This window comes from Salminus brasiliensis, chromosome 19 (assembly GCF_030463535.1).
Source record: "Salminus brasiliensis chromosome 19, fSalBra1.hap2, whole genome shotgun sequence".
NCBI lineage: Eukaryota > Metazoa > Chordata > Actinopteri > Characiformes > Bryconidae > Salminus > Salminus brasiliensis.
In genome coordinates this window covers 12,027,014-12,052,251 of record NC_132896.1, presented here as the reverse complement: position 1 = coordinate 12,052,251, position 25,238 = coordinate 12,027,014, and the positions used below count along the sequence as shown (strand labels likewise).

The following is a 25,238-nucleotide window of genomic DNA, read 5'->3' as shown; positions in this document are numbered from 1 at the left end:
TTAAAGCTTAGGGTGTGTCCCAACTGTGGACTAATTAGTAATACTAACTAGTTTTTGAGTACATAGTATGTTATATAGAGAAAAGGGTCAAAGTTGAGTATACACATATTTATAATGCATACTTGGAACTGGTTGTTTTTTTTTTCAGGGTGGTTTCTATGGACACTATTATCCCTACATTGAGATTAATATATAGTCTATACCTTATAGTATTAGTGCAAAATGCTGTACAATTGTGCACTACATGCACAAAAGTATTGGGACACCTGCTCATTCACCGTCTCTTCCAAAATCAAGGGTATTTATAAAAAAATAAATAAAAAAGTTTGATCCTGCTTTAGTCAGAATAACTGTCTCTACTGATCAGGGAAGGCATCCTACTCAATTTTGGAGCATTGCTGTGAGGATTTGATTGCCTTCAGTGACAAGAGCGTTAGTGAGGTCAAGATGTTGTATGTTCACCGTCCCACAACCTCCCCAACCCATCCCAAAAGTATGACAGCGCCAACTGTCATTCCACAGAACACAGCTCCCCCACTCCACAGCTCAATGCTCCCTCTCTAGCCCACGACTGGCATTAAGCATGGTGCCATTATGTTAATGTTTTTCTTCTCCAGAGAGTCCTCTATTCTTTTGGCAACACTTCTCTACAGGGACTAGATAAGGCATTTTTACAAATGCAAACCTGTTTATTTCTCATAATGTCCATATGTGGACTGTGAAGAGTATATTCAGAATATATTCAGAGTATATTTATTTACAACACCAAACCTAACAAATGTAAAATGATAGAGAATTTGATACTGGCTAAATCTTTTACTGTGGAATCCATTCTTCCGTAAACAGTGAGACTGAATTACGCTCAAACTTCCTCCAGGAATTACTGGCACCCTGCAAAAACATTAACAAAAAACCCCCAACAACACTGCACTGCTGTTATTGCTAGCGCTATCTTCTAGAGAGACCAAATCAAACAATGTGAAAGTAAAAAAAAAAAAAAAAAAACCCTGAATGAGTCAGTTTCATTATGAAGTCACCAGGTTTCTCTTAAAAGTCCAAGCCAGCAAGTTCTTTGGAGTCATTTCTAGAACTTAATACTTCAATCACCCCACAAATATAATACCTACATTACTGGAATTTATATATATCCCCCCCCTTCCACACACACACACTGACCCAGAAAGGGATTGTTATTGACCAGGTAATTCATTGATTTTTCCGTCTGATTGTGCATGGCCAGACGGTAAGAATTATTATTTCCTAACGCCCCCCCCCCAAAAAAAAAAAAAAAAACTAGATAACTTTAGTGGTTTTGTAAAAGAACATCATGTGTTTCTGATCAGCAGAATGAGTCCATATGCCTTCAATTTACTGCTGAAATGGCAAAAACAAACAAAACAAAACAAAAAAAACTCTCACTTAATTATTTATGCTTCATGTCAGTGTGACAGCATCGTCTGCTATTCAGTCTGGTATATAAACCATTACCAGAAAATATTGAGTGTTCAACTATATATTTTTTTTGCAGTTATTCAAGTCTGAATAGATCAGCACATGCGAGTGTCCCTTTAGCGTATATAAGTGTATTTGGGCAAGGGGAGAAAAACCTTGTACATAGAAGCGCAGCAGTGGCAAAATACCACAAAAAAAAACAACCTAAAAACACACACAAAAAAGATTTATCCCAGGACCCCAAATAAATTGAATTCGGTCTGAAAAGGGCTTACAACATATAAGTCTTCATCCTTCCCCAATTTTTAATAGTAATACATCTTAATAATGAAGATCTGCTGTTTTGTTCAGTGGGGTTTGACCGGTGTCTAAAACAGCAGCCAACATTACAGGGTTGGGGTTTGTCTAAGAATGTGCTTGGTGTGCTCTGGTCTTAAGACTCCCAGCTTCCGCTTGCAATTCACATGAACAACAGGTGGTGGAGCTCTGTGCCAGCACACTTCAGCCCAGTTTAATCCCTGGGTGTGATATGAATATATAATGTTATATATAAAGTTATCTGGAAATCAAAGTCACAATCATATCATTTGGATTTCATCTTTTATTACCCTATTATTTTATTATTCTTTAAAACCATGTATGCATGTTGAACTAAATGACTGTAGTTGTGTTACGGAAGAGATCCATACAGTCAGCTTTAACCAACAAACGGATTAGAGACAACACCAACAAAAAAATACTGTATACTGTATGTTTTAGGTCTAGACGAATGAAATCTAAAATAATTCTCTTCCAAGTACAAAACTGAAAATGTTTCTAAACACTTTTCTCTTCAGGCTTCACACAGCAAGTCCTTTCACTAATGCACGCGTTCTCTTCTCCTTTTATTATCCATGTTTTTCGCTGTCCACCATCCTTTCAGTACAATACTTACTCACTGAATCTGCGCAGAGCCGTTCAGCAGAAAGCCGCAAGTGCATTCCCCAGCTGGGCGCTGGTCAGTGGTTATTTCAGCCCTCCACAATCCTCTGCAGCAAAGTTCCAAGCCCACCTTTGGCAATCTGTAAAGGTGTCTTCTCCTCCTTATTCTCAATGTAGATGCTGGCGCCATGTTCAACTAAGAGCTTTGCGGCCTCCACTCGCTCTTCATCACAGGCCAGATGGCTGGAAAAACAGACAGAGTTAAAGATAATATCAGGGACAATAGAAATATGCTATAATGTTAAGTACAACACAAACGGACGCAGTATCTGTATGAATAAAGCAACGGCACTCACAGAGGGGTGTTACCCTCAGAGTCCTGAATATTGGTGGAAGCACTCTGTTTTAAAAGGAGCTGGATGAGACGATAGTTGCCCTTTGCTGATGCTCTATGCAGAGGGGTGGACTCTAGCTTATCTGTGGCATTAGGGTCTGCACCATTCTCCAACAAAAGCAATGCTATCTGTAAAGGTATAGATTTGATTGGTAAAGGGTCATACATGTCTACATTCTAAATAACACTAAATAATATTAAATTTTCACTTTTTTAACTGGCAAAAGACACAAATAACATGAAACTACATCTTAAAAGGAAAAAAAGAGAATACCTCATATCGGTCCTTTGAAGCAGCATAATGTAAAGGGGTGCAACCATTCTGGTTAACTGAATTCAGCTGTGCTCCTTTTGCTATTAAGGATCTCACAATTTCCTCTCTCCCAGCTGAAGCTGCAATATGTAGAGGGGTCCAGGAGGCCTGAAATCATACCATGCATATGAAATATGGACGGGGTTTAAGGAACGGTTCACCGAAAAATCAAATGAACACGGTTCCCCCCCCCTTAAACCAAGTTCAGTCAATTGGTAAAGACAAATGGGATCTGAAACTTGCTTCTTCACTTCTGCACAAAAGCTACTACACTGGACGTCATCCACAACTGGAGGTAATAGAAGCCACACAACATTTTTGGGAGACACACACCAGTATTATAGAAGCTTTGCAGTGTAAACCACCATTTTCTCCAACACTGTTCTGATAACCCACACACTGACAGCATCTGGCATGCAGGGCTGACCGAGAATCTGGGGAAAGCTGCTGACTCACATCATCCTTAAGATCCACTTCAACTCCAACATCCAGGAGAAACTGGACAACGTCCACATGTCCAGCTGAACACGCCCAGTGCAGAGCCGTCCTGTGGTCCTAAATGGAACGGGAATGATAAGCCAGTAAGATAAACCAGTAAGGCAGTATCTAAATACCTGCTAAACTGGTCAGCTAGCTACTCCCCAGTAACGAACTGCAGCAGACAGCTGCTTAGCTGAGTTAGCCCCGGCGCGCTGAGTCACACACCTGGTCTGTTTTCGTGGCGAGAGATCTGTCAGCCAGAACACATTTCTTCAGCTCCTCGAGTTCGCCCGTGTAGGCTAAATTACAGATCTCTAGATTAGACACTGAAGCCTCCATCCCAACTTCACACAAAACTACCCAGTCCCGCTCTCCCTGCCAGCCTAAACAACAGACGCTAAACTCCGGTATCCGGTGTGGTCCAAATTTCAAAATAAAGGTCCGGTTAAACGTTTAAACTATTGAAATATATATCAGGGTTCGCCGCAATAACGAGCTTTTATTATATAAATGTTAATTAAATCATAATTTGTTATTGATTTCTTATATACGTAATTCAATTAAATTTAGTCATATTAATTAAATAATATGAAACAGAATTATATCATTGCTATCACGCAAAGAACGTCATGTACAATCTACTGCACAAGGACAATATATACTACTATATAACGCCAATTGGAGTTGGAGTATCCCTGCATGCCCGGTGCCGACTGACACTTCAACCAGCACTTCTTAAACCAGCCAGCACACCAGCTGATTTGTTCTGGCACACCAGCAGCAAAACGTCTTCTATCTGCACATCCTAAAACAGCCGACACACCAAATGGCATATCTTAAATCAGCCTCCCAACCCGGACATCTTAAAGTAGCTACCTCATCGACCGGCACGTCCTAAAGCAGCCAGCACATCAACCAGCTGGCACACTGCTCGGCACATCCAAAAGAGGCTGGCACACCTACCGGTACATTGTACATAAGTCTACACACCAACTGGCAACTCTTTAAGCAGCCGACACACCAAATGGCACATGCTAAACCAACCAGCGCACCCTATACTAACCAGTACATCTTAAATCAGCCGGCACCCTAAATGGCACATCATAAAACAACTGGCAAACCAACTGGTACTCCCTGAACCAACCGGCACATCTTACAGCAGCCGGCACACCCTATATACAGGCACATCATAAAACGGCTGGCACACCAACTGGTACTTCGTGAACCAACAGGCACATCTTAAAGCAGCCGGCATAACAACTGGCACATCTTATAGCAGCCGGCACATCAACTGGCACATTTTAACCCTGCCAGCACACCAACCGGCACATCTTACAGCAGCCGGCACACTTTAAACCGGCCAGCACACCATCCGGCACATCTTACAGCAGCCGGCACACCAAGCGGCACATTTTAAACCAGCCAGCACACCATCTGGCACATCTTACAGCAGCCGGCACATTTTGAACCAGCCAGCACACCATCCGGCACATCTTACAGCAGCCAGCACTCTATCCGGCACATCTTACAGCAGCCGGCACACCAAGCGGCACATTTTAAACCAGCCAGCACACCATCCGACACATCTTACAGCAGCCAGCACTCTATCCGGCACATCTTACAGCAGCCGGCACACCAATCGGCACATTTAAAATAAGCCAGCACACCACCTGGCACATCTTACAGCAGTTGGCACTCTATCCGGCACATCTTACAGCAGCCGGCACACCAAGCGGCACATTTTAAACCGGCCAGCACACCATCTGGCACATCTTACAGCAGCCAGCACTCTATCCGGCACATCTTACAGCAGCCGGCACACCAATCGGCACATTTAAAATAAGCCAGCACACCACCTGGCACATCTTACAGCAGTTGGCACTCTATCCGGCACATCTTACAGCAGCCAGCACACCAAGCGGCACATTTTAAACCAGCCGGCACACCATCCGACACATCTTACAGCAGCCGGCACATTTTAAACCGGCCAGCACACCATCTGGCACATCTTACAGCAGCCAGCACTCTATCCGGCACATCTTACAGCAGCCGGCACACCAATCGGCACATTTAAAATAAGCCAGCACACCACCTGGCACATCTTACAGCAGTTGGCACTCTATCCGGCACATCTTACAGCAGCCGGCACACCAAGCGGCACATTTTAAACCAGCCGGCACACCATCCGACACATCTTACAGCAGCCGGCACATTTTAAACCGGCCAGCACACCATCTGGCACATCTTACAGCAGCCAGCACACCATCCGGCACATCTTACAGCAGCCAGCACACCAAGCGGCACATCTTAAACGGCCAGCACCCCAAATGGAACATCCTAAAACAACTGGCAAACCAACTGGTACTCCCTGAACCAAGCGGCACATCAATGGGCACATTTTACAGCAGCTGGCACACCAACCAGCACATTTTAATCCAGCCATCACACCATCTGGCACATCTTACAGCAGTCAGCACTCTATCTGGCACATCTTACAGCACCTGGCACAACAACTGGCATCTAATCTAATGTAGCCAGCACACCAACCTGCATATCTAAAATTGTTACATTGAGTTACATGTGTTCAGATATTTGTGGAGCTTGTAGTACATGGACATGTATGGGCATGTAAAGGAAAATTCTGACCAGCAAAACCAGACAGCATTGCACTGCTTGTTCTACACTGTGGTAAATTTCCATTTGGGGTTTAGTGTCTATGAATGAAACAGAATCGTGTTCACCAGATGAACGCACAAAATGCGCAACGACGCACGAGAGGCGTAAAAACGTACAAGATGCGTAAAAACGCACGAGACGCGTAAAAACGCACAGAACGCGTAAAAACGCATGGAACGCGTAAAAACGCACGAGACGCGTAAAAACGCATGGAACGCGTAAAAACGCACGACACGCGTAAAAACGCACAGAACGCGTAAAAACGCATGGAACGCGTAAAAACGCACAAAATGCGTAAAAACGCACGAAACGCAACGGTTATACAGAACAGCAAACACGCCACATCATCACTGATGTATATTAATTACACTACACTAATAGGATTATTGGATCTGGGCAGTTCAGGATAACGCGAGGCCCTTTTGGCACACACATGCACAACTGATTAAACTGATTTTATCCGCATTTCACCCTTTACTGTTTCAGACAGCACCTCAGCGCAATAAACAAAATCCTTGCTCAAGACCCAACCGTGATCTTTACGCAGGCCCGAGTCTCGAATCCACAACCTTGTGAACTGTAACCACTACGTTTTCCCACTAACCCGCTACTTTAACCACAGATGCGCCATGGCATTCACAGTAGCAGTTTGTGAGAACAATGATCCTTTCCTTAACGAAGAGGTTGTGTGCGGGCTGAAGGTGTGCTGGCTGCTGTATGATGTGTCTGTTGGTGTGCCGGCTATTTTAGGGTGTGCCGGATGAAGAGCTGCCTGGTTTAGCTAGAATGTGCCAGGTGGTGTGTCGGTTGCTGTAGGATGTGCTTGGTGGTAAAGTTAATTAAAGCTGCACAGAAATTCGACTCATTTATAAAAGAAATATAGAAAAAAATCAGAAAAAGAAAAAAATCATGGTACTTTCACAGATAAATGTAGCTAGTAAACGTAGCTAGGTGTTTTATGTCATTTAAAATAATACTCGAGTTAAGTACAAACATAGATAAAGCAAGCCTGGGTTTTTTACGTTTCTAATCAACTCAATCAATAAATCGATTAAACGTAACATTTCATTATTTCATTTTTGTTTATTTGTCGATTGTACTGAACAGTTCGAGTGGCTGAGAATGGACGGACCGACATGGGAACTAACAGTTGGGGTTGCACGCTTTCACGGACAGTGTTTTCTGAAGCACAGAGTCGCGGTGTTTGTTAAATGAGGCGCGGGTGTTAGTGAGTGTTTTTAGTGTTTTCAGAGTAAGTTTCTATGTTTATATTATTAGAATGGACTCCTGTCGGGCCTGAGTTCAGTTTAGTGTTATCTGTGTGTGTCCTGTATCTTCACTATTCCAGCAAATGCTATTAGGGGGAGCTCAGTTAGCCGAGTTAGCCTTCGCTGTTAGCCAGCGGCCCCAGCGCTACCCTGTTTCCACAGTACAGACCGCTCTGTAGTTCAGCGCTCGGGTTGTTGTCGTTCACTTTTCACGCGTTTCGGTAAAAAGGTGGTGTTTTTTTGAGCAGGTGTAATCTGCAGTTCTGCAAACGAGAAGAGAGTCTCTGCGGGGTTGTAAAACAGCGAGACCGACCATCATGGCCTCGTCAGTTGTAAGCGCAGTTATCCTCTGTGGCTGAACATCTTTATGAAGTTAGCGCTGAACTGGTTCACTAGCTAACCTGTGCTTGTTTCTCCTCATTAGGACTTCAGAACTCACGTCGATCAGTCCTGCAGATACTCGGAGGAATTTGTCACTATTTATTATGACTGCATGGACAAGAAAAGAAGAGTAGGTATACTTGTATTGGTGTATTTCCATAGGCCGAGCCGTTTCAGCCTACACTGCCTCCAGTGATGCAAGCTTATGTTAACTCAAACATTTACTGGGATCTGTAATGCAGTTTTCCCTAGTTGAAATGCTGATTTCATATCTGTTAAGGCCTAAGTTTCAGATCTATAAAGCCATGAGGACTTTAGTCCTATTGCAAGCACAACATACATACTTACTTACTTACTTACTACTCCACCTGAGAACATAATTACACTGAGGGGTTTTATACCCCTCCAAATGACACCTGACATTGGGCATGGTGGCCTTGTACTTGTGTGTGGCCCCTCCAGATCATCCCATTCTAGTGGTAAGGCTTTTCTATGGAGACTGAACAGGCTGTGTGCGATCAGCTGAATGCAGGTCAGCGATAAAATAGGTAGCTTTTACACGCTGTGGGCATGACATATATATTATATTATAAAATCATTGGAAGCTGTTTTATCTTAAAAGGCCACAAGCAACACAAGCAAGTGAAATTTCTACTACGTGTCATTATCAAGATGATATCCTTAGTACGATTTTATCTAGTCATGTTATCATTGATTTATGTGGAATATTATTCTCTCTTATCTATAACTTCTTTTTTTGTAAAAAAAAAAAAGTCTCATTAAAAATATGAACATAAATTCTATTAGTAGAAAAGTAGTAATAGTAGTATTAGCTGCACTAATTCTGACTGCTAAAATTGTAGTTTTAGATCTCAGAACTTCAGAGTAGATACATCACAAACAATGTTTAATAGTAAAGAAAATGACCATCTTTAATTTGTAGTTATAGATAAGAGAATAAATAATTATTGTAGAGATATAGTTGTTTATTATAGATTGAATTTATTATAGTGTGAATGGCATGGTAAATGCGAGAACATGACCAGTTAACATTACATGAAAGATATGTCGTCCTGACAGTATGACTAATCAGAATGTCTTTAATAGATCTTTAGATCTGAGGTTATCACTGTTAAATATTTCATTACTAATATCTTAAGTTAGAATTGCCACCAGGGAAAACTGCATTACAGAGACCTTAGTTTTAATAGTAGTTACTGTTCATAGTATCTGTCGTGCACACAATGTGTCGAAGTGTCCAGAAACTCATTCAAATGAATGAATTTGGTTCTTTTTAAGTGCACTTATTGCTGCCCTGGGTTCAGTTAAACACACAGCCTGTTCAACCTGGGATGATTTAAAGGGGTCGCAGTATATACTTGTGTAAGGTCCCCATGCCCAATTCCAGGGTTCAGCTAAATGTGAATAAAGCCCCTCAGCACTGTGGAATTATGTTCTCAGGCGGCATGGAGTGATTGAATACTTTTTGATGAGTTGGAGTGCTGTTCATAATCCAGAATTAATCATCCAGCAATAATATTTCACCTCACTAATGCTCCAACATAGGTGCAGTGTACCACCTTCCCAGAAGGTGGTGTTGGAGGATGTTACTTTAGCACAAAGGGGACAAAAACAAACACCATTGGATAAGCAGGTGTCTACAAGAATTGGCACATAGCGAATTATAATCCTACTAATGATTAGATGGATGATATGATTAGAGGTTCTTTATTATTATTATTATTATTATTATTATTGAGCTTGGAGGGAAAGTGTTTAAATGTGTAAACTAATATGGGAATTGTGTTTCAGAACCTGACCAGGCTCTATCTGGATAAAGCAACACTGGTATGGAACGGTAATGCTGTTTCTGGTCAGGATGCCCTGGGGGAGTTTTTTGAGTCTCTTCCTTCCAGTGAATTTCAAGTGCACACACTGGACTGCCAACCTGTACATGGTATGTGACCAGCGCAAGGGTTTCTTGATAATCTGATAGGCTTATATACTTGCAGTTCTTCAGTACCTCTTTGTGGCCACCCTGTCCCTGGGTGTAAACTGTTCCTTCTTATTCTTATGATGATTGTGAAACCAGGGTGTTCAGGGTGCTTTATTTTTCCTTTTTGACAGAACAAGCAACTCAAGGCCAGACGACGTTGCTGGTGGTTACTGCAGGCTCAGTCAAGTTTGATGGAAACAAACAGAGATATTTCAACCAGAATTTCTTATTAACTGCCCAGCCGTCTCCACACAGCGACCAGCCTGTCTGGAAAATTGCAAGTGACTGTTTTCGCTTCCAAGATTGGGCGAGCTGAATGATCATGCTTCACTGCTTTCCATGTTCCTTTTGAAGTAAATGGCCAGGATTTCACCAAAAGCAGCCACTAAGCAAGGCCCACGTGACTTATTTTATTTTTTTTACTTTTTACTTCCAAAACTGTCTGAGCTTTTCAGCAGTTCATGCTTGTACATGTACTGTAAATAAATGATTTGTTACAAAAGTCATTCAAAAAGGACAATTTGCTGAGTAGAAAACCGTTTATTATCACAACATATATTACATATAGTATGTGATTCACAAAACTGATTAAATAAAAGCATCATGAAACATTCTACAAGCAAATGTGCAGTTTTAAGTGTTCACATTTGATAAGAGTCCATATTGTAGATTTGGGATGAGACCCTAAGGACTGATAAATATGATAATTTTTTTTTTGATCATATTTTTCCTTCCATGAGGGAGAACACCAATCCCAATCAAATTCAAATGCCTCTTTCTTGGTTCAATGGCTAGTTATTAAAAAAATGTCTACGTCCCTGACGAAATGAACACAGTGCAAATAAACAATACTCTAGCCTCAAAGATTAAATAGTTGGTAAAAACATTTTTGTGCTCAGATGGTTAAGTTATTGTCTTTAAAGTGAAATTATTCCATGTTTTCTGAGGCTGTAAGGTAAAAACAAACAAAAACAACTGATTTTAAAAATGAAATAAATTATAGTGCAAAAAATGTAAGCAGAGCAATCTAAAATGGCAAAATATTGTAATGGTGGTAAGAGAAGAAATTGATCTGGTTTTCTGAAGACTAACCATAAGGAAGTTCTGGTGTGGTTTTGGATTAGTATGATACAGTAGTATGGATGATAAGTTACAATTTAAGCAGCTTTTAAGCACTAGAACATACTGAGAAATGTGCTCTATAATCTGCAGCGCTCTTGACTACAATGGCAACTGATGAAATGTTTTCAACTTCAACAATGTTTGCTTTTATGGATGAAAAGTTAACCTAACGTTTGTTTTCCCTTCATTGAGATTATGACCGATTGCTCTTTTATATCATATGTCGGCACAAAGCCAACCGTCCTACAGTCCTGAGTCCTTCTGTTAACACAACAACCTAATAAATTAACAAAGTAACAACACTGTAAACCACAATTCATTACATAACAATGCATGAAATAAACAAATTGGAAAGGGAAAAAAAAACAACACACAAAGTGGGCCGTGAAGCCTTTGTAAAACCATTATCTCAGAACACATTAAACAAATGACACTGAATGTGCGCAGTTCCTAATTTTACTAACAGTAGGGCATCGACATTGAAAAAGAGACCACTCAGAAGGCACAAAGAAATCACCCATACGTTGCTCGCTTGCCTCTGCGAGAAAGTACAGCCTGGCGGTACAGTGACGGCCTCATCTTAACGAACGGCTTTGGCCTTCAAACTCTAAGCAAACCAAGCCATCACTAGGTTTCATTTGTAATAAAAGTATTACAAAGATGAAAAATACAACAGGTCACACAGTTTACAAAAATACAAATAGCTGAAGGTGATGGCAGTTTAACGCTGTTACATAGCTGAAATCCTTTCACAAAGGCAGGAGGTTTTCTTTTGCTAACAGGTGGAAGAAAATAATAATTAATAATAATAATAATAATAATAAGGGCACCCCCTGTTGTGTCATGGTGAATCTAGTCCCTTCGCCAAGTGTCTCACACCAACCAGTTAAACCTCGACAGTAAACTATTCCACAGCAAAGAGACTGTAAAGCCCAGACTGGACAGACCTATACAAATTGTCTACATTATCCACAGTAGTATGACCAATAATATACAAAACAAAACAGCACAGTAGGTCTCTGATACATGTGCGTGTGTGTGTGTGTGTGTGTGTATGCACCACACTAAGCAATGAAGTGTGGTCAAGTCAAAGCAAAACATTTATACATATGCAGCACTATCTGGTGATGGTGGTGATGTATTTGGCTACGACAGTGCTTCTATTTGCGACCATACATTCGCTCGATGTCGTGGAGATAGTGGTTTTTCAGCTCCTTCCTCTTCAGTTTAAACGCGTCTGTGACCAGGCCGGTTTCAGGGGTCCACGGCTCAGGGCTCAAGTGAACCTTGACCGGTATCTCGAAGCGCTGCAGTTTAACTTCAATTACACAAAACTGATGTCAGTAATAGCATACATCCAAAGGCCGCATAGACAATTATTCAGTAAACAATTCTATCCAGTACTGTGCAAAAGGTTTCAGGCAGCTGAGAATTTTATTTAGGACAGTAGGTGCTTACTTGCTTAGAAAAACACAAATAATATTAACGTAAATCATATTTTTTTGCTGAGCTACAGTATGCTTGGTTAATCATTTTTGAACATGGGGGCACTGAGGAGAAATAGTCAGGAACTAAAACTTTGTTCTCAACATTGGACCCACCTCTTTCTGCATTTTCTTTGCACGTCGCATCTGCTAAATGCCTTAAATGTAATATTTCTAACAACTCCAAGCTTAATAAAGGGATCCTTCAAGGTGGAAATGGCTCTGTAATACGTAGATGATTGTACTTTATATACAATCTTTATAATTCTTTATAACTATATAATTCTTTAAATACCCTTCAAAAACCAAATAATCCTATACTGCAACAGAAAAGGTCCCACTCTTCGTGGTAATACACAGTATAACTACCACAGGTGCTTTTTCAAGACTTTTGCACAGCACTTGTACATGCAAGCATAACAAAAATAAATAAATAAATAAATAAATAAATAAATAAATCAGCATATAATTTACTTCATCTTTGTTTCAGTGGTGGGGTTGGGGGAGGTAGAACTTACTTGTTTTTGCAACATCTTTGATCTCCCTCAAAACTTCCATCTCCATAACAGGGTGGTTGCAAATCTCTTCCCATGTACCATTAATGCCCTTCTGATTGGCCATAGCTGTCAGCTTTTTTGGGTTAGGCACCACAAAGCTGATCACATAGTTCTGATCACTGTTGAGGAAAGAGAGGAGAACACTCGAGCAACTGCAGTTCTACTGTGGTTAGCTGACTATGCCTGGTTTCTCATTTCTATTTGGCAATGTGACGCCAACACACCTGTTTGCATATGCGCAGATGTTGTCTATCAGGGAGCAGTTCTTCAGTGCAGATTCCACTTTTCCCAAAGACACATATTCCCCAGCTTGCAGTTTGACAAGGTCCTTCTTGCGATCTATAAATGAAAAAGAGAACAAAAACCAATAAATAGCAAGATAATTGCAAAAAGTCTTAAAGATAAAATAAAAAATATATATAAATATATAAATACTAGCATGGCTTACTGATACTGAAAATTTTAAGATTGTATGTGCATTTCTGGCCTCTAATAGTTCATTGTTAGCATCAATTACATAGCTGAGAAATAATCAGTTGATTACCACTGCATCTATTGTAATGGCTGGTTCAGACACATACCCACAATTTGGAGACAACCATCTGGATGGATCTCTCCTACGTCCCCAGTGCAGAACCACTGCTGTCCATTCTCATCCACAAAGAACTCACTACTGTTACTGTAGTCAGTCTTGTAGTAGCCCCTGGTCACATTGGGACCACCAATTAGGATCTCACCCCGAGGATGAGGCTTGTCCTGCTTTGTATATCCACCTGTTGAAAAACGATTGCATTTATGGTCTCTACTGGATATTTATTTAAGTTTTCATGTTATTTTTCTCTTCAAGGCCCTTACAAAAGAACTTCATAACAAATGTGTTCCCACGACCAGCACTGACGAATATAGCATTGTACACCGTAATAAGAGGCTAAATGTACTTCAGTTCACTCTTGCCATTTAGATCATACCCACTGACCTTCTGCCCAGTCTCTGAGTTTGACCTCACAGCAGATGAGGGGAGCCCCCACTCGTCCAGTACTGTAGTCTGCCACTGTATGCCAAAAGAACAGGATATGTGAGCATCACCACAAGCTAAAAATAGTTTAATATCAAGCTTGGAAAGCAGGCGTTACTTGTGGTCCAAACCTTTCACAGATATGTTCAACATTGTTTTGTAAAACATATTTTTGTTACAACTACCACTGATTAAAAACCTAAATCCAAACAAATGCAATAAACACACACTTGGAGTGAACTTTTCATTTCTGCATGGCTTGTTATTAGAGCTGGGCAAAATGACGAATGATGAATATTTTATTGTATAAAATCGTATTATTAAAAAATGTTACCAAGATACACAATATGCTTTTCTAGACAGATGGAGGATATTGTTTGTGTTTAATAAATATGGATCAACTGCACATTTCATTGCAAACAGTGTAATTAGATGTTCAGCAGATGTTGAATAAAAATCACTGTGTTCAGTACAGGAGAGTCTCTGACATAGTTGTTGCTACTGATGTATTCAGTCTGTGATTATTATGATGACATGCATCATGATAAATATTGTGTATCATGAAAAATATTGTGATATGGTATTTTTAACCATAATTGCCCAGCCCTACTTGATGTATATATTCAGTCTCACTAGAGATCATGATCTTCTCACCCTCTGTGATGGTTCCTGCTCCACAGGTCTCAGTCAAGCCATAGCCCTGACCAACAGGGCAGCAGAAGCAAATGTTCATGAAGCGCTGCGTGGCAGAGGACAGAGGAGCTCCTCCAGATAGCATCATGCGTACATTTCCTCCCAGCAAAGCCCTCACTTTCTTAAACAGTCTAAAACCACACAGACATGAAACACATAAATAGTGGAAAAAGGGGAAAAAACAGGGTCTGACAGCATTGTTCTTAAGAGTAAAACATTTGTGATTTTAACATTGCAATGCTGGTGCACTCTGGGGGTAACTGCTGTGGAATCTTTGCAAATTCAAGTCATGCCCATGTCTCCTTTTGAGACCCACATACATTATAATTAGTGGCTATTAGAGACCAGTCACTACTGGCTCCACAATGGCATGGGGTGCTTGGTCCCAGACGATTGCCATTTTCGATGTGACAATGTGACTAACATTTAGCAGTTCATCTCAATTAGAGTGCTCTACATATATTCCAGACAAAAAAAGCTTGTTTGCTGATTGTTCACAAAAACTAACCTTTTTTTACCCACCATCAAAAAAATAAAGTGACTGGAGAAGGAATTCTAAATATGAGAAAAACTTTTTCAAGTAGCAAAAATGTGGCCTTAACTGCTGCAGACCTTCTCTTCCCCACACAAAATCCACACAATTAAGTAGCATTAGCTTGTAGATACATATACAAATTACTACATCAGTAACACTGCAGTGATACATCTGCTCTTACATGTTGCAAAGGGGAGCATCGTAACCCTTCTTGATCTGCTCCAGCTTGTAGTTGTAGGCCAGTCTGAATAGGGTCCTCTGCACACAATTCATCTCCTGCACTTTGCTCATTACATTTTTATTGATGCGGTCCATAATTTCCTGGTGGGTTGAAAATAAATAAATAAATAAAATAAAATAACTTCAAAAATGGTGTTAACACTATAAGTAATGTTAAGGGTAAATTGCTAGTGAAGTCAACTTACCGGTACAGCTGCCATCAGGGTAGGCTTTAGCACGGAGCTGTCACCCTTGCTGCCTTTTTTGATTTTAGTGGACTTAAAAAAAACAAAAACAACAACAACAAAAAAAAACAAACAAACATGGCGTTAAAATAAAAAAAATAAAATAAATAAAAAATCCATTCACAATTAAAGTCCATTCACAGTCAGTAAATAACCTACAAGTTCTTTACCTGATCAGAGAGTGTTTGTGGGGAGGAGTAGCCAATCCTGCAGCCGTAGGTTACACAAGAGATCTCAGCAGTCATCTCCAGCACATGGGCCAAGGGCAGATAAGCTATATATGTGTCCTTGGGGCTAGAACAACACAGAGCTACAGTCAAGTTTTGTTTTTAATTTCAATATAAATACATGCAAGGCCATTTAACTTAAGGCACATTTCTTTGCCCACGCTCACCCCAGGCCCGGGATCCTCTCACACTGGCCCGTCATGCCTGCAATGAGATTGCTATGAACAATGACGACCCCTTTTGGGCGGCCTGTGGAGCCACTGGTGTACATGATGACGGCAAGGTCTGACGGGATGGGTCTCACTATCTCCCTATTCACTGAAACACAAAACACACATTGTTTTCTTCTCCAGTGACAGTAAAAGGCTTGATTTACAGTTTCTTTAGCACAAATCGCTATTGAAAGCGAATCAAAAGGTCTGAGAGTGAACCAAAGACATTGTTTAGATAAATACTCAAATATATATACACATAAATAAAAAAGCTGCAGCCCAAACAGGTATTTTGGTGCTCAGATTGCACTTACAGTTTTCAGGCTTAGCTCCCAGCTCCTTTACAGACTGCATGCTGTGAATCTGAATGGATTCTGGATATCCTGCAGTGTTGATGCTCTTGTTGTCCACATAGATGATATGCTTCAGGTTGGGGATTTGGAGAAGAACGCTCTGGACACATTCATATTATATATATTAATATAATGGAATATTATAAAAAGAAAATAATAATAAAAAAGTGTGTTAGAAAAACGAAAGGGTTCAAAGTGTAACTAAGCAGAGCTTACTAATGACATTATTAATGATTAATGACTACACTCTACTTGATACACAACTATCCGGGATGATCTGACCTCACCTTTAACTTAGTTTCCAGAAGTTCTGCACTAGTAACCAAGTGAGTCACACCACACTCATTCAGTCCAAAGGCCACAGCATCCTCTCCAAGAGTTGCGTAAAATGTGACCACTGAAACAGACACATGACGTAAACATATTACAACACATAACAATCATTCTTACTCATTAACCCTCCTATAACGTCCCAAATTTTAACCCTGTAAATCTGGCAACATCACCTCAAAACTGTGGTTGGTGTGGCGCAACAGATAACACCACTACCTGCCACTGAGCTACCACACCATGTGGGAGACTGGGGTTCGATTCCCAGTCTGGGTGACTATGCTGCGCTACACCAATAAGAGTCCTTGGGCAAGACTCCATTGGCCCACCTCTGTAATATGAGTAACCATGTAAGTCGCTCTGGATAAGAGCGTCAGCTAAATGCCATAAATGTAAATGTCCTAAAACATCTGTTACTAATGTTCATTTGACATGTCAACAACAACCCTAAACGATCACGTTACATAGCTCAAACGTACATGCTGGTATTCTAGGTTTCATAACTCAGGATCAGTGGAACTTACAGACAGATATACATATCATAACAAGCAGCAATCCTTGCCCTATATAACCATGGTTTTACATGCATATTTACAAGTAACAATTCCAATTGCAGGCGTGCAGTAAAGTTATGATCAAAACATGGTCCAATTTGTACAAATATCCAAAATATTTTAAATTAGTAGCCTGGAATCTCCTGAAAATAACATGGCATGTGTGATTGTCTCTTATAACTTCTTTGGAATATTAAGCGAATAAAGTTACGTCAAACTATCAAACTAACTAAATAAATAAATAAATAAAATTTAAAACACACATAATTGATAATTGAAAAGGGTCTAAGGGTTAAGAAAGGAAAAAGGATGGTATTGGTTTCTGCAGATACCATTTTGGATGTAGGTGCCAAATTTAGAGTATTCATGCACTTGCTTTGTTCCCCCTTGAAACAAAACAGAGCCCCTGTGTTTGTGTGTGATTCTGTTGCCTGCTTCTGCTGAAATAAGAAACCCAGCACAGCTAGTCACCAGTAAAAAGCAGCATATGTTGTGTTTTGAACAACGATATTTCGGTCAACCATCACCAAAACAGCAAAAACCAGAATATCTTGTGTTAAAACACTGGTTTGCTTGTCAACCAACACAAGACCAGCATAAGCCAGAACATGTTGTTTTGGGACTGCTGGTATGCTGGTCAAGAGCAATGGAAGCTCATATGCTGATCATCAGCATAAACCTGATTAGACCAGCATGGATTTTTTATTTATTTATTTTTTATCTGGGCTGTTTGTGTACGCAAAATACAACAGGTTATAGTCTTCAACGGCACTATAAAATGCCCTTCTAACGATCGGCCTAGATTATGCTTTATATATCGTCACCTTCAGGCAAAAACCTCGTCTCTCCACTTTTTGCTGTTTTCCTCTTTTTGGAGTAATTTGAATCTGGCAGATGTTCTTTTTATTAGGGCAGGGTTTCATGATGAATGGACCAACAGAAATGCTTGATCCACAATGACTTAAATATTTTTATATCAACTTCCACTGAAAGTTAAGAAGCTTTTTTCTTCTCCAGTAGTTGCCATTTTGGAGATACAAGGTTTCTGAGTGATGGTAGTTCAAGACAGTGTGTCTGTGTGTGAAAGAGAAACACTGCGTGCACATGCAGTACAAAAAAGGGGCATGAACTGTGCATGTACACTCTGTTTTCCCAATCTGCCACATTCTCAACTGCCAATCCTCGCCAAGTTGGTCGTCATCATTTTTCACTTCTTCATTTCAACCGCTGCTTTTGATGAGTCTCATGAAAAATGTGGTATTTTAGAGAAAGGGTCAATTTTGCACCTGATATGATAGGAGGGTTACATACATGAGAAAGAATTTGGTTTTTTTGTGTTTTAAAAAGCTCAACTAGGGCAGAAGGAAAAATAAAAATAGCATACATGGAAAATTGCGTCTGAAGCAAGACTGGGCTGTGATCATCCACTCAGCCCGTGTCTCACAGAAGACAGCGATGGTGTTTCTGGGCTGCTGGCCCAGCGCAGCCAGGCCACTTCCAAACAGATTCACTTCAACGTCCAGCTCCTCATATGTAGACCACTTGTAATCACCAAGAATCAACTACAATAAAAGAAGTTCCTCGTCAGTCAAACACAGATTACTGGTCAGTTACCGGAAACATATTGTGGCAGTTTGTCAGTTCACAAGTAAAACTAAATAAGCTGTGTGTTTTAAGTACTGTGAACTTGATTGAGATAAAACATGCATGTGTGTTGACAGCTACCTTTTTAAAGACCTTCCCATTAGGCTGGGTTTCATTCTCTTCACTCAGAACAGCCCGTGTTCCTAGACACTGCTCTTTGCCGAAGCGTTGTACAGCATAATCAAACAGCTTGTCCAGTGTGTCTTTTCCTGGGAAGTCCATGTAGGCCAGAGTGTCGAGGTGGTCCACGGAGCGATAGGGCCCTTCTGGCTGACCTTTGATGGATTTGGCCTTGATTCGCTTAGCCAGGGCTTTCTTGCTGCTGGCTTCAGTCAGGAAGTACCACGGTAGAAAGCTCAGGACTGAGTAGAGCCACACGAACACATGGACTGGGAGCAGGAGAAGGGTGCTGAGATCCATGTTCAGAATCATATTTGCAGAGAGGCTGAGGTGGGGACTGTGAGATGAAGAGCTCAGGCCAGGCCTGAGGAAAGACTCTTCTGTGGTACTCTTCTATGTGGGTTCAAAGTTCAAATGGTGCAAATTAGGTAGTGCTTGATTGACTGCTCCTCTCCAGAATGTGTAACCTAAAGATGGGCGAAAAGAAGGAAAATAACATTAAGATACACACATTCACAATCAGTGATGGATGGTGAGAGGGGTGGTGTTAGGACGATTGTAAGGGTTTAAAAGAGGGTCCCTAAAATATAACAAGTACGTTGGCAGAACTTAAATTTGTTTAAATTGTGGAATCCAGTGTAATATCTTTTCATAGGGCCTAAAATTTCTCTCAGCGCCCTTGTTTCCAATACATGATGACATAAAAAAAAAAAAAAAGTAGGCCATGATTTTTTTTTATTAAGTGTTTGCATAAACTACCATGCCTATGCCTACATATGCTTATAGATCCAGTTATTGCTATAGATATAGACCAGTTGTTGTTGCTTCTTTATCATTTGTTTAAACCTTCATAATACAGGCAGTTATTCAGTGCCACTAAAAGAGGATGCCTGTCATCCTCAGAAACAAACACACACTCTAAGAGACACATGTAGCTTAAGGAAGAGACTCCTTTGTACATAATCAAGATGTACAAAGTACATGCCTAGAGCAGATCCACTGAAGCAAGGTCATCTTCTCTTAGCAGTGGTATGATTAAAGCTCCCACGTTTTCATGGAAAGTCACAGAGTGGGCATTCATTCCCTCTGCATGAGCGATACCAGCAGGGCTTATTAGCAGTCACAGGTGTGCCTGCTATAAGATGCATTCCAGATCACTGAACAGAGACCACATCTAGTCACATGCACCATGACATTGTGAGTGTGCAGGATTAGATAAACCTGAACCAGCTTTAAAAAAAAAAAAAAAACCCACCAGTGAACTCCTAAAACCGCCCAACAATGAGCAAAGACTTTCTGAATGAGACTTTGATTTAGGCAATAAAAATTATTATTATTTATTAAAATTATGTTGAAAGCTGTCGCCCTATAATAACCTATGCAGATGTTCTGGGTTCTCCACCTTGTTGAGTGATGACGCCTGTCTGCTTAAGCAAGAGCTGTTTCTAATCACATGTCTATGCCTAATAACATGAGGAGAGGAAAGACACACTGCTGCGGTGTCAGGCAAAACCTTGGCAACTTTATAGAAGAAGGAAAAAAACTTTTAATAGAATAGGATAGAATATAATTCCAGGTCATTTTTGGAGCATTTCTATTATTATTATTTATTTCTAATATTACCACATTTTCTACACCAATTATGCAATCCCTGTACATGTGAACTCCTCCTATTACTAGCAACGTCCCAACACTACGAGTCTGAAGACTCCGATGTGAAATCAGCCTCTGCCTCTTTTTCAAACTGCCACTGATGCAGCAGGCATCGCTAGGTAGCCAGCATACTCTGAGGAAAGCGTGACTCCTCAGTTCTGATCTAACATTCTCCAACAGACCCCTGTGCTGACCAACAACACACTAGGAGTGATGTAGGGAGGAAGTGCCATCTACCCACTCAAGGCCTCAAGGCCAATTGTGCTTTCTCGGACTCTGGCTGCTAATAGCAAGCAGCACAACCAGTGATTCTCGGATCATAGTGGCAGCGCTTTTAAGGCATTTCGAATTGTCCATCCATTATGAAAATGACACAATGTAAAAAAAACAAACAAACAAAAAAAATCAGGTGATGTCAAAAAACAAAAATACGGAAAACGTTTTTTCACATGAAATCCACAACATACAGTATCTTCACTGATCATTCACAAATTTACCCCTACTGGAGTAGAATAATTCAAGCTCTTTAAGCTCACTCAAAATCGCACGAAAGTATTTTCATATTTTTTGCATATGCCAATGGCAATACACTGCGCCTAGACTTTGATATTGAAATACTTCCTCATAAACTTGTCCTCAACCACTCTAGAAGAAGGAAACCAATGCTTCCTGTAGTCTGAGGTTAATCAAGGTCACGCCTTAGTTTCAGCATGCACAGGCATGAAGTGTCCTAGGGATAGTAGGTCAGAATCACCCTACTCTACTGACTCCAGCAGTTATATTGTTCTTCTCCAACTGCTCTGGATGACGTCCTGAGGTCAATTAAGTCATTGCTGCGATCGCTATGGCTATGAAACACTCCACCCTGTTTACAGAACACTATGACACTGACACAAAATAGGGGTCCAGTGTCCCTACAGAAATATGTCCTAAGCAGACAACACAAACTTTTTGTTCCACATAAAAAAAACTCTTCAAAATCTAGCTTACCTTATAAAATCCTCCATCACAGAGACACCATTACAAAAAGACAAGAGCTATGCTATATGCAAGACACATACCATCATCCTTTATCAGATCCTGTGAGTGTGTTGACGGTATTACGATCATATCATATCATACTGTTTAGATATCACCTCACAGACATAAACTAGTACAAACAAGTCTGTGTGTGTAGGAGAGGTTATGACGATCTAAAGGTGTAGTCGTTTCTGTATTTGCCCTGATCTGGGAGAATCCGAGCCCTGCGTCCTTGGAGTGGTCAGTATAAAAGGGTGACAGTGAGAGCCAATGACAAGCCCCTCAGCTCACCCCACACACTGACCACATCCTCAGCCAGTCCAGGTGGACACACAGCTTTACTATACATAGAGCTGGGACGGGCTTGAACGAACCGGGAAAGTGATCCCATTATCCAGGCACTGGAGGGTTACTGGCTTTATCATTTAACACAATCCCCGTGATCCGTTTACTACTGAATGAGTGACGTAGAAACGTGCCACTGTTGACCCACTGCCGACAACGATATAATGGAGTCCAAACCAGTTATCCCAGTCATGTCAAACACATGGTATATTAGTTTCCTCAGGGTGTCGTCTTGTTGTTAGTATGTCTATAGTACTTATAATTCATATAGATATACCATGGATGGAGTGGCCAAATGAACCATTTGAATGTTTGTTACATGTCATTTTCATGCATGCAAATATGGCTTGCTAAGGTTAGGGTTGTTTTGTCCATTGTTTTGTTACAGTCGCGACCAAAAGACTTGAATTTAATGAGAAAATCAGTAATAAGTGTCAGTTTTATTCATATTTAGAGGAAAGAAAGTCTTTGTGATATGTTAAGCTAAGAAAACATACAAAACATAAGTCAATTTCAGATATCAGATATTTCATCAATGGGTTCAATCACTCCCTGTCATCATAGCTCTTCAGCTGGGTTTGACAGAATCATAGTTATAGAAATGTACATATTTATATATTCGCATTATGAATTTTAAACTTATTAAATTTTACATTTCCATCCACCTCCACTCTGCCTGTAACTGCTTTACCTCATTTTTAATTATTTTACCTTTTAGTTATATTTTATTATTATGTCTTTTATGTTTTATTTGCTTATTTATCACCATAATTTGTTAGTTTTTTTTTTTTGTTTCAGTCTTAATTTGGTTATTTTATACTCAACTTCAATTATCTCGATTATATTTCTGGATTTTTTTTCATGATTGTTTCCATAATATTTTTTCTATGAATCCATTTTTACTGTGAATGCTAAAAGGCCAAACTGAGTGAAAATAAAAGTTAATTAATTAATCGACTAACTGTTGCCCACTCACATGTCCCCTAAAACGAATGAATAATTAAACCATCATAAAAAGGATCAGTGACCCGCATCGTGGCTGGTGATGTTTTCCGGACGCTGCGTAAAGACGTCGCCTCAGAGTCTTATCACCTAGAGAAAGCCGAGAACAGCTGCCGGTACCGACTGATAAACCGTGTGTTAGTGGCCCCAAGTCGCCTCAGTGAAGCAGGCCGGCTCCTAAAAACCCGCCCTGAACTGAAGTGAACCCCCCTTCGCCATGACGCCTCTCTTTATGTCGGTACAGCATCATTACCATCACGAGCGCCTGAACACGCGTCCCGCATCATTTCCTCAACACCGTGCGTAAAAACACTGCACTGTGGTGCGGGTGTAAAAATCCACTGGATCATATTTGAACTTGACACATTTAGCCCTAAGCACGTTTTTTTCAGCCCGTTATTTTAGCTCGCTCTGTCCACGAAGACTTTGTGAAATTCTCGCCCGGTACGCATCAGCGCTAGCCGGGTTAGCTAGCTAACATGAGACGTCCCTCCAGTCCCCGTCCACACAACCGCGCAAACGGCGTGTAAATACTGGAGTAAAGCCGTTCCCCTTATCTCGTTACAGATTACTCCGCTAACAGGCTTACTGTATGTGGCTGGAGAGCGATACCCAGCTTATCTGAAAGGCTACATAAACGACATCCTTACCTCCGGTAAAGCTCCAACCTGCCCGCCGCCTCGCTCCCTTCAGTCTGACCGATAGTTACCTTCATCAGCCGGAGAAAACCCGGAACCCTCTGCGTCATCTGACTCCATATTTTTCAGCCAATCAGCGCAGAGAAGAAGCTCGAGCCCCTGGTGGCCTTTCTCATTTGCCTCAGTTCTTCCGTTTTAAACCCACTAACAACAGAACCTGCCTCGGAGGCAGATGTAGCTCCACGACTTCCTCGACTCTTAATGTCCTTGTCTGAAGACATTCACGACTGCCTACGTGTCCTTATGTGGTGCACGTGTCCCCGTGAACGTGCTAGCCAACATAATTCAAGCCTAAAACGTATTTTTAATGTTTTAATAAAGTTCAAGTGTCAAGCGGACTCTTTTGGTCACGCACGTGACCACAGTTTACCACAATTTTAACGAAACATCGACCTGCCCAGGGAGGGACTGCTGATGACAAGTCGGCATTTGGCTAAATCTAAAAAAGTCATAACGTCATGTTTGATGGCGAACCAATGAGTTCTAGAAAAATGACGTGTATGAACGTCAGATGGGGCAAAGCTGAGGGGATGAAACCCTTTTTTTAACTCACCTCTGACTCATACCTCCTGATCCGGAGTCACATTTAATTGATTATTATGCTCACGCGGCCACTAAGTATTTTTAACGTAGCACAAAACAACCCATTTTAATGGCGAATAAGCAAATACGCCACAGACAATGACGAGTGAACGTCAGATTGGTGGTAGATATTCATGAGCTCGAGCGCCTGCTGGCCTCTCATTGGCCTCAGTTCTACAGGTTTATACACGCGGGCAACCAGACCGGCTTTAAGGCTTATGTTAAAGTTAATGTTAATATTAATGTTTTTTTTAATGTCTTTGTCTTCCCACTTTTCTGTGAACATAAATAATCTTGTCAAACGCAATATTTTATAAAACATTTTATTACACTAATATGAAGCTGATTATTTTGGTCACGTGGTCACTGCGCATTCTACCGCAACAAGCTTGAATCTATATTTTATGGTAAATTAAGTTAGTCACAGAACATGATGTGTGAAGATAGGCTGATAGATGTTCATCAAAGACTACAGGCTATGACTTAATCACGTTAGGACATCCAGAGCAGCGGCACTGTTCCTGATCATAGAGGGAACACAAAGGGGTTATTACTGACCACGTGATCAAACGCTTTCTCTTAACCTCGTTTCATGGCCTCCTTTGGTCTGAAATATTCAGCCTTTGTCTTCTCTATCATGGCGAAGGGAAGTCATGAATTCCCACATGGTGCCACAAGGCTGACTCAACACTGCCCACTCTGTGGACAAGTCACTGCAGCATTGTGTCTCACACAGACAAGAACGCA

The 25,238-nt window shown here is 40.8% G+C and overlaps 3 protein-coding genes across 5 annotated transcripts; 1 reads left to right on the top strand and 2 right to left on the bottom strand.

Moving 5' to 3' along the window:
* Positions 1–2,038: 2,038 nt before the first annotated feature.
* psmd10 (proteasome 26S subunit, non-ATPase 10) lies at positions 2,039–4,043 on the bottom strand. Its single transcript, XM_072663617.1, has 5 exons — positions 3,786–4,043; positions 3,537–3,635; positions 3,042–3,188; positions 2,730–2,896; positions 2,039–2,616 (listed from the first exon to the last, which is right to left on the bottom strand). Exons 1-5 carry the CDS (start codon positions 3,897–3,899, stop codon positions 2,463–2,465), a joined length of 681 nt encoding a protein of 226 aa, XP_072519718.1. The 5' UTR covers positions 3,900–4,043; the 3' UTR covers positions 2,039–2,462.
* Positions 4,044–7,411: 3,368 nt separating this feature from the next.
* Positions 7,412–10,499, top strand: nxt2 (nuclear transport factor 2-like export factor 2). Of its 2 annotated transcripts, none has more exons than XM_072663013.1 (5): positions 7,412–7,488; positions 7,753–7,836; positions 7,929–8,015; positions 9,698–9,842; positions 10,013–10,499. In XM_072663013.1, the coding sequence occupies exons 2-5, from the start codon at positions 7,822–7,824 to the stop codon at positions 10,195–10,197; spliced, it is 432 nt and encodes a 143-aa protein (XP_072519114.1). In that variant the 5' UTR covers positions 7,412–7,488; positions 7,753–7,821; the 3' UTR covers positions 10,198–10,499. The 2 variants fall into 2 exon arrangements, with proteins under 2 accessions (XP_072519114.1, XP_072519115.1); XM_072663014.1 differs by having other exon boundaries at positions 7,446–7,464.
* On the bottom strand, positions 10,402–25,164 carry acsl4a (acyl-CoA synthetase long chain family member 4a). Of its 2 annotated transcripts, none has more exons than XM_072663012.1 (15): positions 25,050–25,164; positions 19,153–19,658; positions 18,812–18,989; positions 16,831–16,940; positions 16,505–16,643; positions 16,146–16,296; positions 15,922–16,045; positions 15,713–15,784; positions 15,469–15,608; positions 14,714–14,883; positions 14,021–14,095; positions 13,626–13,817; positions 13,269–13,383; positions 13,006–13,163; positions 10,402–12,321 (listed from the first exon to the last, which is right to left on the bottom strand). In XM_072663012.1, exons 2-15 carry the CDS (start codon positions 19,501–19,503, stop codon positions 12,164–12,166), a joined length of 2,133 nt encoding a protein of 710 aa, XP_072519113.1. In that variant the 5' UTR covers positions 19,504–19,658; positions 25,050–25,164; the 3' UTR covers positions 10,402–12,163. The 2 variants fall into 2 exon arrangements, with proteins under 2 accessions (XP_072519113.1, XP_072519112.1); XM_072663011.1 differs by lacking the exon at positions 25,050–25,164 and adding an exon at positions 23,862–23,922.
* Between the last annotated feature and the right edge of the window lie 74 nt (positions 25,165–25,238).